This window comes from Apostichopus japonicus, chromosome 23 (genome assembly GCF_037975245.1).
Source record: "Apostichopus japonicus isolate 1M-3 chromosome 23, ASM3797524v1, whole genome shotgun sequence".
In the NCBI taxonomy this organism is placed as follows: Eukaryota; Metazoa; Echinodermata; class Holothuroidea; order Aspidochirotida; family Stichopodidae; genus Apostichopus; species Apostichopus japonicus.
The window spans coordinates 1,050,241-1,063,293 of NC_092583.1; the positions used below are offsets into that span (position 1 = coordinate 1,050,241).

Genomic DNA, 13,053 nt, shown 5'->3' on the forward strand with positions numbered 1-13,053 from the left:
TAAGACCGTCCTTGAAATAACATTATGCCTTCAACTCCACAAAGTTCTTGAAAAGAATAAGAAATAAACAACTTTTACATACGTTTGACATGGCATTAAATTGTCATTGGGGGGGGGGGGGGTGGGTGGGCTGCTGAAATTCAAGCTCCAAATAATGCAATATCTTAACTGGGTACACAATTCGTAATCCTAACCCCTGCCTCCATTATTTCATTTCAGTCTCTTACATATTTCTAAGTTCTACTGATCGTAATGGTATGAGATGAAGGGGGGGGGGGGGTGGTGGATGAAAAGAACAGTTCTGAAACAAGTTCAAGTCAAAGTATGAAAAAAAGAATTTATTTACATCGATTTCATATTTCATACAAGAACTTTCAAGTAGGAATTCTACATGACTATTTTTCTGTCCAAAATGGTGTCGTCTTACTAATGGTATACAGGTGCTAAAACTCCATAGACAAATACTGTATAATATTAATATCAATTAAAGACACCTTCAAAAATTGCTTTGAAACACTGGCAAGTTTAACGAATTCAGCAAAATATGGTGAAAGTGTGACTTATGATCTTAGCAAACAACAGGTGCCAAAAAAGAAAAAAAACAGGTGTTGAACATGCACTTTGGAAAATTACCTTGACATTAAGACAAAGTTACACATGAAAGGTTGATCAGTTTCCATGCTGTTCTGAATGAAAACAAAACAGCCATTCTGAGAGTTATCAGAAGCAAGGTACATAACCACAAATGAAGCGAGTTATTGAATTTAATGTTATTGGGTCCTGATTGCATGCTTTTCCCTGCACCTCCCCCCCCCCCCACTAGAGAAACTACATCATGTAGTAGATCATATATCATATAGTAGATCATATAGTAGATCATATACTGTATATATATAAGGTAAAATGCAAGTATTATCTGGTAGCTTTTACAGAACAATCTTTTTAAGAACAGAACAATCGGAGAATCTTGTAAGTTACATCCATACATCCAACCATAGATTTTACATACACATAGAAAAACACCTGCAGGCAATAATGTGTTTAAACTATTGCTCTCATTAGAGACAACTCCCAGTTCTCTCAAGGACAAAATTACATCCCATGGGGAGCCATGTTGTTCACTGTCAGCTAGGACCATGCAGGACAACATTTTCGAGTCTCCCGCAGGTTATCAAGAGAGCTAATGAGGTTACCTCACCAGGGGCACTGCCAAACTCATAAACAGGTGCTGGACCCAGTGTAAGGGTATAAGGTGAGGTTACCAGAGAATGAAAAAATCAAAAAGGCTTTGTTACAGACATGAATTTTACTAACCAAACAGGTGGTAAATTCATGTGAAGCCCTCCCGGGAATTGAACCCAGAACCTCTTTACCTATTACTCTAAAGTCAATCCCAAACCGTTATTTTCAGAGTTGACATTACTCCATTGTCCTGGGAACTGCTACTAGATGTCAAAATGTTACATCTCAACTATTTTTTGCCTGAGCTACTCAATTTCCAGTTTGTGTAACATTGACAAAACTGAGTAAAAAATTGGCCAAATTGGAGATAGGTTGATCCCTTGTAAATCAAGATGAAACATTTTACTCTGGAGCCTTCCATAGGGTCGACAACCCAACCGTATCAAGTAACATTGAAATAGCATGTCGCCCGTTGTTGCTTCTAACTAGCACCTGTCCCCCCCCCCCCCCCCCAATGAAGTTACTTTGTTTTATAGCTGATTTATCATAATTCCATACATTCCTAAATTTGATCTAGACACTTCTACAAGGATGCCTTCACTGTTACTGTACAGGGTCGGGAACACTTTGAGCTTAAAAGGTATCACCACAAAACTCTATTTTACGTTTAAAATTGCCAGAACTGAGCCAATCCGCATGAGTATTTTTTTTATATTTTACAGAAGACACATTCAAAGTAGACGACACACATTCGATTATTTTCTAAACTAATATCAACAAAAGTCTAAATCAATACATCTGAGCAAATTTTGTGTGGATCGTCTTTCAATGTTAGGAGAGGCCATTTCATATTTCTGCGGAACAGACATTACTATCAACACAACCATTATTTTATAATTTTCTTCAAAATTTCTCCTCATCGAAGAAAACAGCCAGAACACACTTTGGATATTTAACCACTTTCACCAACCCCATTTCACATTTGCACTTGAGAATCAAGAAACACAAAAACATTGGGAACAAATGCATGAGGATCTGAGGTGCCAAACAGCAGAAAATGAAAAAAAAAACGAATCTTTAAATAAAAATTAAAAAAAAATGAATCAATCAAATCGTAGACATTTTACAGGGACAAAAAACTTGGGGCTCAATTTATGACACAGTTGTGATATTTACAATGATTGGAATAACAGCAGTAACCTTGTTCATACAAAAGCTGAGCCCTACTTGGGAACCATCAATATTAACATGTTCTTCAGTCTCGAAGGTACCATCTCGTCGAAACCCCAGACTTGTACATGTGTTTAGAAACCATTTTTTATTTCTATAATGTATTTTTGCCATCTGGGCAAGATCCTGTATGAATTAATTCCACCAAAACACATTTGCCCTAAATTGAATTATCAACTAATACTCCCCATTTCAACTCTCTCAGGACCCCCGTTTAAGGAAGGTATGATTTCAAGTACAGATGTTTTCAGTCCTGCTGTTGAAGTCACAAGGTAACTTGAACCACACACAGAGCCAACCAGATCATACAATTTCTAAACCTTTCTCTTCACATACAGGAAATTGAGTACTCCTCCGCACTTCTCACTTTAACTTCTCGGGACCAACCCCTAAAAATGCACCTTCTTCTGAATTCATGTAACTTGATCGATTATATTTTCATTTCATTTAAAATTTTAATAATGTATTCTCTACGACAATCATTTCTATCGAATTTCCAATGAAAAGTCATTGTCGTCGTACATTCTATGGCAAACGGCGGCGCAAACTTAAACATCACGTCACTTTTAATTTGCGTTATCTCCCTCAATCTGTTAACCGAGAAAATCATCTGTTCTGAATCAAATCATTGTCAACCGCTCTTGCCAAACAAACAGAAATAACGAGTTGCATAAGGATGTTCAGAAATATTCATCATGGTTAGTTAGGTCTTGTTCACTAAATTGTAAATAAGTCTGCTCTTACTCTACTATGACATAAATCCTACAAGGCTCTCTTCGCAAAATACATCTGTGATAAATTCATGGTGTAAAACCAATAAAGAACCACACAGAAAACTCCACGTTGGTTCTACGGTTGCATGAATTGGGTGTAAATTTTCATACGTTTAAATAACTTACTTAAATAGCTGGAATCAAAATCGGTGCTCATCTCATGAATAAATAGATACAAGAAGCTGTAAATCTCTCACAGAGGCCGCGATCTAATCACTCTGGCTTTCGGCACCCGAATCGCCAAAGTTGTACTTGACAGGGGCACGTGCACGTCGCCCTCTCTCGGCTCGGGGAGCAACCTCGAGATCCTCCTCGATCTGGAATGATTCTTCTTCAGAATCGGAGAAAGCAATCTTCTTCTTGGGTTTGGCTGGTTTCTGGAACAAAAAACAAGAAGGAAAAAATAGAATAAATAATCGTCGTTCGAAACTTGCTGGTAAATTTCAGCGGATATATACCAAAGCTAAAATACTATTTCTCGATATAAGAACGGACTCGATCAGACGAAGGGACTTGAACTAGCAAATTTAAAAAAAATAAATAACTGAGTGAGTGAGCAACAAATGACTATTTGATTCCATCAAAAATTAATATTTCAACACTTTTGTCATGGGCATTGAACTACCGCAACAGGGTCACAGGAGTTTTCGGGGATGTTGGGAGATTCATTCAGTTTTCAAAGCTTGTGGTGGGGGGTCCATTATCCAAGCAAAGGTGAAATGCATTTTGGGCATCTATGGAGAGGGGGGGTCGTGCTTCAGTCCTCACTGAAGCTCATTGGTGTCAAATTTTGCAGACCACCGGTTGACATCTTGTTTTCTCCATTACTCAAAATAAGACTTGAGATGAGGTTTAGAACTCAAAGTTTAAACTACATTGTAACAGGCTTAATAGATTTAAATATTATATCAAAACTTCACCAAGATCAAAACGACAGGTCTAAAGTCAGTCTGAAAAATATGATTCGAAAACATTTTGCATTTTGTTGACGATTTTCCAAAACAAGTTTTCTGGTGATCATTTGCAAATACAAAGTTTTGCTTTCACTATCAATATTTAATTAGAAGTGAATAGATGAATTAAAATACCTTAGTGTAACTGAAATTATCAAAACAACAAAATCGCAAAACTCATTTTCCCAATGCCTTTGTCATTTACATACAAGAGGCATTCAGAGCAAATCGAATTATTTGAAAAGTTTGACATGATATTCAATTTAAATATGTTTGTCCTCAAAGCTGAAATAACTGACTTTCAGACCCCTTCTGATATTATCACATAAGACATACAGATGAAGACAAAGCAACCGTTTCTATGTAACTACCATGAGTTGCCTCAGTGTCAAAGTTCAAAACACCATTTCTATCAATCTTCATAAAACGGTTTGGTCAAACAGGTCAATCTTGTTCTAAATAAGGTTCAATTCAAAGATTAAGGAGATTAATTAATTGCTTTAGAGTTTCATTAAGGCGCGGAATGGGCAGAAGCGTAGAAGTGGTGATTGGAGCTTGTACCCAAAACAATACAGTAAAAAAAATACATCTCTGTTGTTTAGATACAGCAAAAAAACAAAACTCCCCCCCCCCCCCAAAATACCCCAGAACACACAAACAAATCAGAGCGGCTTACCTTTGTTACTTTCTTAGCCCTGGGTTTCTTTTCTGGCACGTCAGAATCGGTTGTGGAAGACTTTGCTGGAAAGAAAAAGTAGCAATAAAATGAGCCATGTTGTGAATATGAACACAGGATAACAGTTTGATGTACTGAAGACATTTTGTGTGAAATTATCACAAAATCAAGTGCTAAAGTTATGTGTTTTTCTGGTTTCTTTCATTTTGGGTACCTCCCAATAATCCAAACCCTCGCTAAAAAAAGTAGTAAATATTTTTCTTTACAAAGATTTATGCATAGGTAGTGGGGGTTTTTTTTTCTCCATGGAAATGCACTTTCTAAAGGATATTTCTATACAATGAAAGTCTCAATGTGTGTTTGCAAAAATTTTAACTTCGACCTTTCCAGCAAACTGCCCTAAAAGCTCAGTGAAAATAACACCGTTCTATGCAGTTTTAAAATTAATAACCATTTTTATTGTGTTATCTGTCGTTAAACATTTTTAGCTGATATAAAATCAACCAGTTTTGTTTAAAGAGTCTGTAGATTCAACAAACATCACTCAAAATTTGCAAGCCCCGCCCAACAGATCATGCGCTAATCAAATCTGTTTTATTTATGACCGTTAGGCATAGGACTTACGAGTATATATAGGCTACGTTTGTGTAATGAACATGCTGATATGGGCGGTCGCAGTGATTTTACGGTAAATCGTTCGCACCATAAGTGCAACAGAAAATGAATTTCTTTCTTTCGATTGCGACAGCTTTTCTCCATTAAACGTACATGGTCAGAGTGCATTTAGAATAAGAAACATCGAATCTACTTCCGAAGTTTGTCTTCCGAAATTCATCAGCAAACATGTATTGAGACTTTATTGTGATAATAAGCGTTATTGTGATAATAAGGTGTGTTGAACATTATTTCTTATGAAGATTAAGATTTGGATAATTTTTTTTTAAAATGAAATGCTGTTAACAGACACAAGGCAGGATATTGAATTTAAAGATAACGTGTGAATTTTTCATTTCGCTCCTTTTTGTGAAGGGGTCAAAATGTGAGGGCAGGGATTAAGGGGAGAGAAAAGTACCATATCTTGATATAGATTGTCATGATTGGTGTCATGGTAACCAGATAATGAGACTGTTATAATCTCTTGTCTAGCCTCTGGATAATATTATCTTTTTAAACAATCAATAAATCAGGTATGAGCCTGGGGCAAAAAACAATTCACGGAACTTTGCAAAAATTGCGGTATAGGCTCAAGTTTGCGTATGCTACAGTGTGTTAGGATAATAGTTTTTGTCCCCGAGGTAGAAAAGAAATCACTGATATTCCGCGAATTCTCGGAAAAAGCTCATGCCTGATAAATACCTTTCTTCTTTGGAGGGGCCTTCTTCTTCTTGGGCTGGATTTCCTCTTCTTCTGAGTCGCTCATTGGTTCTTTTCTCTTCAAAGGAGAACTCCTGGGTGAGTTCTCTGCGTCAAAAGATGACAGACAAAGAAGTACATAAATTAATAAGTATATAAAACAACCAAAACAATAAATCAATTATATAATGAAGCAATGAACTTGTAGGCCAGTTTACTTTACTTGTATTATTATTATTATTATATTTTTTATAATGCAGCAAATGTTCCATCCTTATAATTTATCCACTTTCTTGACTCACCATCACTCTCCTTAACCCCTCCGGGGCTACTCGGGATGGAGACAGGGGCGCTCTCCTGACTCATGGGTGTCTCCGAATCTTCGTCATCTGAGATGACGGCTGCCGGTCTCTTCGTTGACTTGGATTTCTTTGGAGGAGCGATGAAGGAGTCTTCAGCATTGTCCCCATCCTCTACGTCTGACGGGACAAAGTCTACGCTCTCGTTGGGTTTGGAGATGAAATCATCATCTTCGTCGTCACTGCTGTCTTCCGTGTACTTCTTACGAACTGAAAATTCAGAAATCAAACGATTACTGTCCGTAACTTTCACGACGGTCACCGAGTTTTTTACGCTGACAAATGTCAGAAAATCCTGCACCCTGACTGGGGAATGGCCTATCTCTCTGTGACCAGAGGGATAAATGTTTAATGTTGTTGAGGCGGAAGAAGGCTAAATATGGTCGCTTTAAAGTTTCTTCTTCCACCGAGAGCTAAACGGACTGAATAATTTACCCCGTAGAATTCCCTTCCCCCATCTTACTGATAGTTACTTGAAATAACTGTCACGTGAAGAGGAATCCTAATGTTATGCATATATATATATATATATATATATATATATATATAGGAAAATCTGTTATGTAATAATAATAGTATCATCTTCTGTTTTGTCATAATTTAGCTATAATGAGCAACAAAAGACTACTGCAGTCCAATGGAATTACACTCTACTATTGACACAGTAATCCATCACATTACATTAAAAAAATATATATACATAGTGTATAATATACATGATACATAATAATATACATCATCCTTTATAATACAAATAATATATATATAGATATATATCTATATATTACACATTCCTATAGTATATTTATGCTATGGGAACTGCAGTTTCTGAATGTATGTCACATGGATTTTCCCAATAACCCAAAAGTTATCAATCACCAATCTCCTCTAAAGACAAACAAGACAGTTTGGTAGGAATGAAAATAAAATGGCACCTCCAAACATAAGGGGAGGGGTGAGGTGGGGGGGTCAACTTACCAGCTGCAGCCCTTTTGATAGGCTCTTTATCTTTCGGCAAAGGTTTGAATGTCGGTTCGCTGAAATCATCAGAGTCGGAATTAGAATCATCAGACCACGGATTACGCTTCGGCTTGGTCGTCTTCTTCTTGGGCGAGGATTGTTTGAAGCTCAGTTTACTTTGCTTAAGGCCTTTATTGGCATCCTTAGTATCTGTTCAATATGATCGAAGACAAAAGGAGGTGGTTATTTTATAACTCAGATTTTTGAGGATTTTTTGAAGAGATATTTTCTAGTGTCTTCACACTCTTAGTTGCCATTTAAATGCCTACCACATTTACTAGATACGGAAATGGTACAAAAAATCATTCGAAACGTCTTCTACAAGAAACAGAGACCATGACAATTTGATGACTTTTGTATTCTAGTCTCAACAATTCATTTAAGAATCCAAAATGGATGCCAGACTAAGAATTACCACCACAATTGAGCAAATCAAACTTTACCACTTTCAAATCCATCAGTTAAATTTTGTAATAACCATATCTGACTCTCACACACATCTGCCAATGTCAGATTCTAAACAAGAGTAACCATAGTTACACATGATTTTTCTACATAAATATCTCCAGTAAGAAATGCGACTTTCACACATAAACTGGATGTTACTTAACCCAAAATTACAAATTTTTGGGAGTATAAACTATAAATTTTCGAAACAAATTGCTGCTTTAACCTAACCTTTTGCACACAAAAAGTGATAATTTTACAGGGGTGACATAAATTATCGGGGTAGGGGTATACCTCCTTTTGCCTTAGAAAATATTTCCTTCAAGAGTGAACAGTTGTTGTCTGAAGACATTTCACACGATAAGAACATTTCAAACCCAATATTATTTAACCCAGTCGGTTGCAGGGTTTTCAAATTTACAAGCTCATTGCCTTGAGAATCATTTTCTTTTAAAGATAAGCTTGAATTTTATGTATTTTTCTTTTAAAGATAAGCTTGAATTTTATGTATGACAATTAATCTCTGGTTTAACTATCTATTACTAATTTGAATCTATGTAAATATTTAGAACCTCTACAGAGTTGATGTGCGGATAGTGGTTACCAAACTTTAACTTCTTGTTCAACTGGATGATTTTACTCATGAAGAATAGAGCTGTTGTTGTGGTGAAATATGTAATTTAATGTTTTTTAATATATTCATGGGTCAGATAGCCCGAATCTTTTTTATCAACTAAAATTGTTTACATTCAAGGTATTAAACCACCAGACTATTGGCAAGCAAATGACCCAATGTTGACCTGGCCAAATAAATTTGAAACTTATAAGCGAGAAATGATATCGTTCCTTTTTAAATTGGCAATTGATGAAAGGAGAAAACAACTCATCTTTTTTTGTCATTGAAGTAAATAATTACAATAAAAAGAGAATTCTCCTTTACTGATAATCTTTGAAAATATAATTTATTAAATACATCTTGCACTTTGAAAATTTAGACAATGATTACTATGAGGTGAAACTTATCTTGAATACTCCTCAAATAATGTTGGGCAAACAAGCCCAACTGATGCTCCCCCCCCCCCCCCCACCAACAAAGTAGAATACACAGAATCCCCTCTAGAGGGCAGCATGCATACAAAAATTTAACAAAGATGTATCTAGAAAACCATGGTTTTGTATAAAATTTACATCGGTCTTGGTATTCATAAGGTGAATCTTCATAAGGCAACCTTTTGTATTTTGAATTTTTAAAGTTTCATACCATCTAAAATTCCCCCCCCCCCAAAAAAAGTGGATGATTTTGGACATTTTCACATGCGTGTGATTTTATGCGGTGTAACCATTGTAATGCAGTGCAATTCCTTCCTTATAATTGGCTATTTTTCAAGTTATTTTTTATTATCATGTGAACAAAAAGGAGACATGCAATAACCCTGTAAGTCCCAGAGAATAACTTTGACAATATAAACGCAAGGACACTTGACTTCGTACGAAAAGGACAGAGTAACAACAATTTTCTGTCAGAAATGATATTTAATATTGGTAAGAAAGAATTGTTTGTTAAATGCATTTTCTAGATCTAGAATTCATCAAATGGCAAAGGGTCGCTACGATGGGGGGCAAAATTAAGGTGGTAAATTCATTATGGGAAAGTGATTCTCACAAGACTGATGGCTCCAGTTGCTTCAGACATGATTAATCATTTTTCAAAGTTATTCTTCCAATTCCTGCCCTGACCCCACCAATTCACCCACCCCCACCCCACCAACTCACCCACCCCCAGCCCAGAAGAGGTCAACAAGTACCAGAACATCCATTTTGAATACAACTAGAATAACAAGCTTGGACAGACCCGACTAATAGAATTCTCCATAAGAGAACCTGGATTTAATACTATCTTTTCACTCTGATGGCAAATTTAATCAACCGTTCTATGAATTTCGCTTTGGAAGATTTCTCGGCACACTTTGAGTGAGTTAACTCTGTCGTCAGATGCAAGGAATTTACCCTCACGATCCTGTGAGGCGCAAAGGGCACCAGGAAGGGCCGCCCTTGATAACCACTCCGAGACTGAAGTAAACAATTACGGTTGAAAGGATTTGAAAATGGCTTAGTGGCTATCCCACAAGATCCAACTCTGCTGATAGACTTAATGGAATGAAAGTTTCGGGAGTTTTGTCGAAAAGGGGAGGAGTCCATACCGCCATTTTTGGTCTTGGCTGCGAGCCTTTCGGCTAGAGACAACGGCTCACTGGGTTCTTCTTTTATCTCCATCTTAATCTCTTTGCCGTCCTCTGGCGACGTAATCTTTGGTTTCTGAGAAGAAAGAGAAAGCAAAATGCGACATATATATATATAAATAAACTTGGGGTAGCGGAAGTTCTTGCCTGAACTGAAATTTATCCTTAAAGGTATTGAAGACTCGCCCCAAACCGTAGCGGCCATCTGAAAAAGTTAACTTTCTGTTGCTTGCAAGTGACATTTTGTTCGTGTTGCTACAAAATGCAGACAGTAATGAAACATGATACCTTAATTGTTATCTTTAGCTGGACCTGAGATGTCCATCGCTGTTTTGTTTGTATACTGTGCTGTGGATATTGACCGCAGCTGTATGTACTGACTGTACACTAGTGTCTAATTACCGACAGTAGCAAGCTGTGTGTGTATTTTCTGGGATCGATGGTGGTGTTTAACACTTGTTACACCTCATTCGAAACTAGGTCAAATAACCGGCATTAGACGTTTCTTTTTGCGCGAGTCTTCACACCCTTTAAGGTTGTTTAACAATTCCTTTTTTGGTTGTAACAACCCAAATGGATACATCAGATCATCTCGTTAACACTAAATTCAGATTTGAATAAAGTCAGATGTCATGTTTTGTTTTTATTATATGTCTTTGTACAAAGAAAAGTGAAAACATCCACATCATCCAGTCTTAACCAATCACGGGCAAACAATTGTGCGTGCCACTTTCACCAGCGTCGACAATCGCAGAGAATAGTTCTGTGTGTGTAGTAAACTCGACAGTGGTGCAGTGTGTGGGAGTCGAGTGTAAGACTATGGGTCTTCACGATTATGAAAAGATTAGGTCGCGACCTTTGTGCTGAGCCCGGTCGGGTTCAGCTGGGCAGTTTGCGATGGGCTTTACATACAGTGACTGAGGGAACCGAGAACCATCTGCTGTTTAACAATTGATTTCAATAAATGACAGCCATTTCTCAGCGTCCATGGAGACGCTGATACAACATGTGAATGAACATTATCCCTTGTGATGGCCTACTTGCATAGCGGGAGACGTCCTACTTCAACTACATCAAGCATCTCTAATGATTCAATTTAAAAACTCACAATGTGTTGTTTACAGGGATGAGCCTGGGGTAAGAAAAAAATCACAGAACTGTGTATGCTACAGTGTGTTAGGATAATACTTTTTATCCCGGAGGTAGAAAAGAAATCACGGATATTCCGCGAATTCGCGGAAAAAGCTTGTGCCTGTGTTTAGACAAGAATGGTGATACAAAAATCGATTAACTCACCCTGCCTCTGGCTCCACCTGCTGCCGCTGGTTTCTTGGCCTTCAGGGAGGGGTCAATTCGGGGGACCACCCTCCTGGCAAACGGTGAAGGCTTTGTCTCTTCCTGGGTCACCACCTTCTTCTTCTTAATCCCTCTTCCCTTCTTACCCTTGGCATTGGCGGGGAGTACCACCTCCACTGGAGCTTCCATCTCAGCAATTTCATTTGCCTCTAACTCCTAAACGACGACAAACGAAACGGCTGTCAAGTTTGGATCCAGGTTCAAACGGTTTTGTATTGATGATTTTAACGGTCCAAAATTATAGAAACGTAGTACAGTAATGCTATGAAGTGATCTACTACCTAACTGATCCAATACGCATTATCCAGTAGCTAACTGACCCACTACGCTATTTCCAGTATTTTACTGATCCACTATGCTATACCCACTACCTCACTAATCCAATACGGATTATCCACTGCCTTACTGATCCAATACACTATATCCAGTAACTAAGTGATCCAATACACTATATCCACTACCTCTCTGATCCAATACGCATTATCCAGTACCTAACTGATCCACTACGCTATATCCACTACCTCACTGATCCAATACGCATTATCCAGGAATTAACTAATCCACTATGCTAAATCTAATACCTAACTGATCCAATATGCTATTTTTTATATACCGATATTTGAGGAGGGCGTTGTGGTCAAGTGGTTAAGGCAGTGGACTTGTGATCTAAGGATTATAGGTTCGAGCCCTGGCCAGATCATTGCGTTGTGTCCTTGGGCAAGGCGCTTTATCTCCATTGCCTCTCTTCACCCAGGTGTTTAAATGGGGACCTGCGAGGTAACTTGTAAATATAGTTGCGTGCGCCGATTTGTGGCTGCACCCAAAGGGAAGTCCCCCGGGGGACACGTGGTTGTGGTGCCCCAGGAGAGATTGATTGAATTGTGTACACTTTGGTGTGTGGGTGTGACAAGTTACCAATGACCAGGGGTTAAGTTGTTAAGTCATGTGAGGAGGCATTAGCCTCATACAAGACTGTAAACCTTCAACTTTTTTTTATTTTTTTATGCTATATCTACTACTAAACTGATCCACTATGCTATATCTACTACCTAACTGATCCACTATGCTACATCCAGTACTTAACTGATCCACTGTGCTATATCCACTATTTAACTGATCCACTACGCTATATCCAATACTTAACTGATCTACTATGCTACATCGAATGCTTAACTGCTCCACTACGCTTTATCCAAGACCTAACTGATACACTACGCTATATCTGCTACCTAACCGATCCACTACGCTATATCTGCTACCTAACCGATCCACTACGCTATATCTGCTACCTACCCGATCCACCACCTAACACACAGTAACAATTAGAGATTACTGGCAACAATTAAATGCAATAGCAATACCAAACTGGAAATTTATCCAAACTATTGAGTTTCTTCCTTTCTGGAAATGATTTTTCGGTCAAAAAGCTAATAAACTGCAATATAATGGGGACTTGAGTATTTC

At 37.7% G+C, this 13,053-nt stretch overlaps 1 protein-coding gene across 2 annotated transcripts in view; it reads right to left on the minus strand.

Moving 5' to 3' along the window:
* Positions 1–317: 317 nt before the first annotated feature.
* Positions 318–13,053, minus strand: part of LOC139964801 (DNA topoisomerase 2-alpha-like) — a 38,465-nt gene continuing 25,729 nt past the window's right edge. For both annotated transcript variants that reach the window (XM_071966773.1, XM_071966775.1), the window contains exons 26-32: positions 11,530–11,745; positions 10,195–10,309; positions 7,505–7,696; positions 6,470–6,736; positions 6,171–6,275; positions 4,815–4,879; positions 318–3,562 (exon numbers count right to left, since the gene is read on the minus strand). In XM_071966773.1, coding sequence (XP_071822874.1) covers positions 3,395–3,562; positions 4,815–4,879; positions 6,171–6,275; positions 6,470–6,736; positions 7,505–7,696; positions 10,195–10,309; positions 11,530–11,745 — 1,128 coding nt within the window. In that variant the 3' untranslated portion in view covers positions 318–3,394. The remainder of the gene's footprint in view (positions 3,563–4,814; positions 4,880–6,170; positions 6,276–6,469; positions 6,737–7,504; positions 7,697–10,194; positions 10,310–11,529; positions 11,746–13,053) is intronic.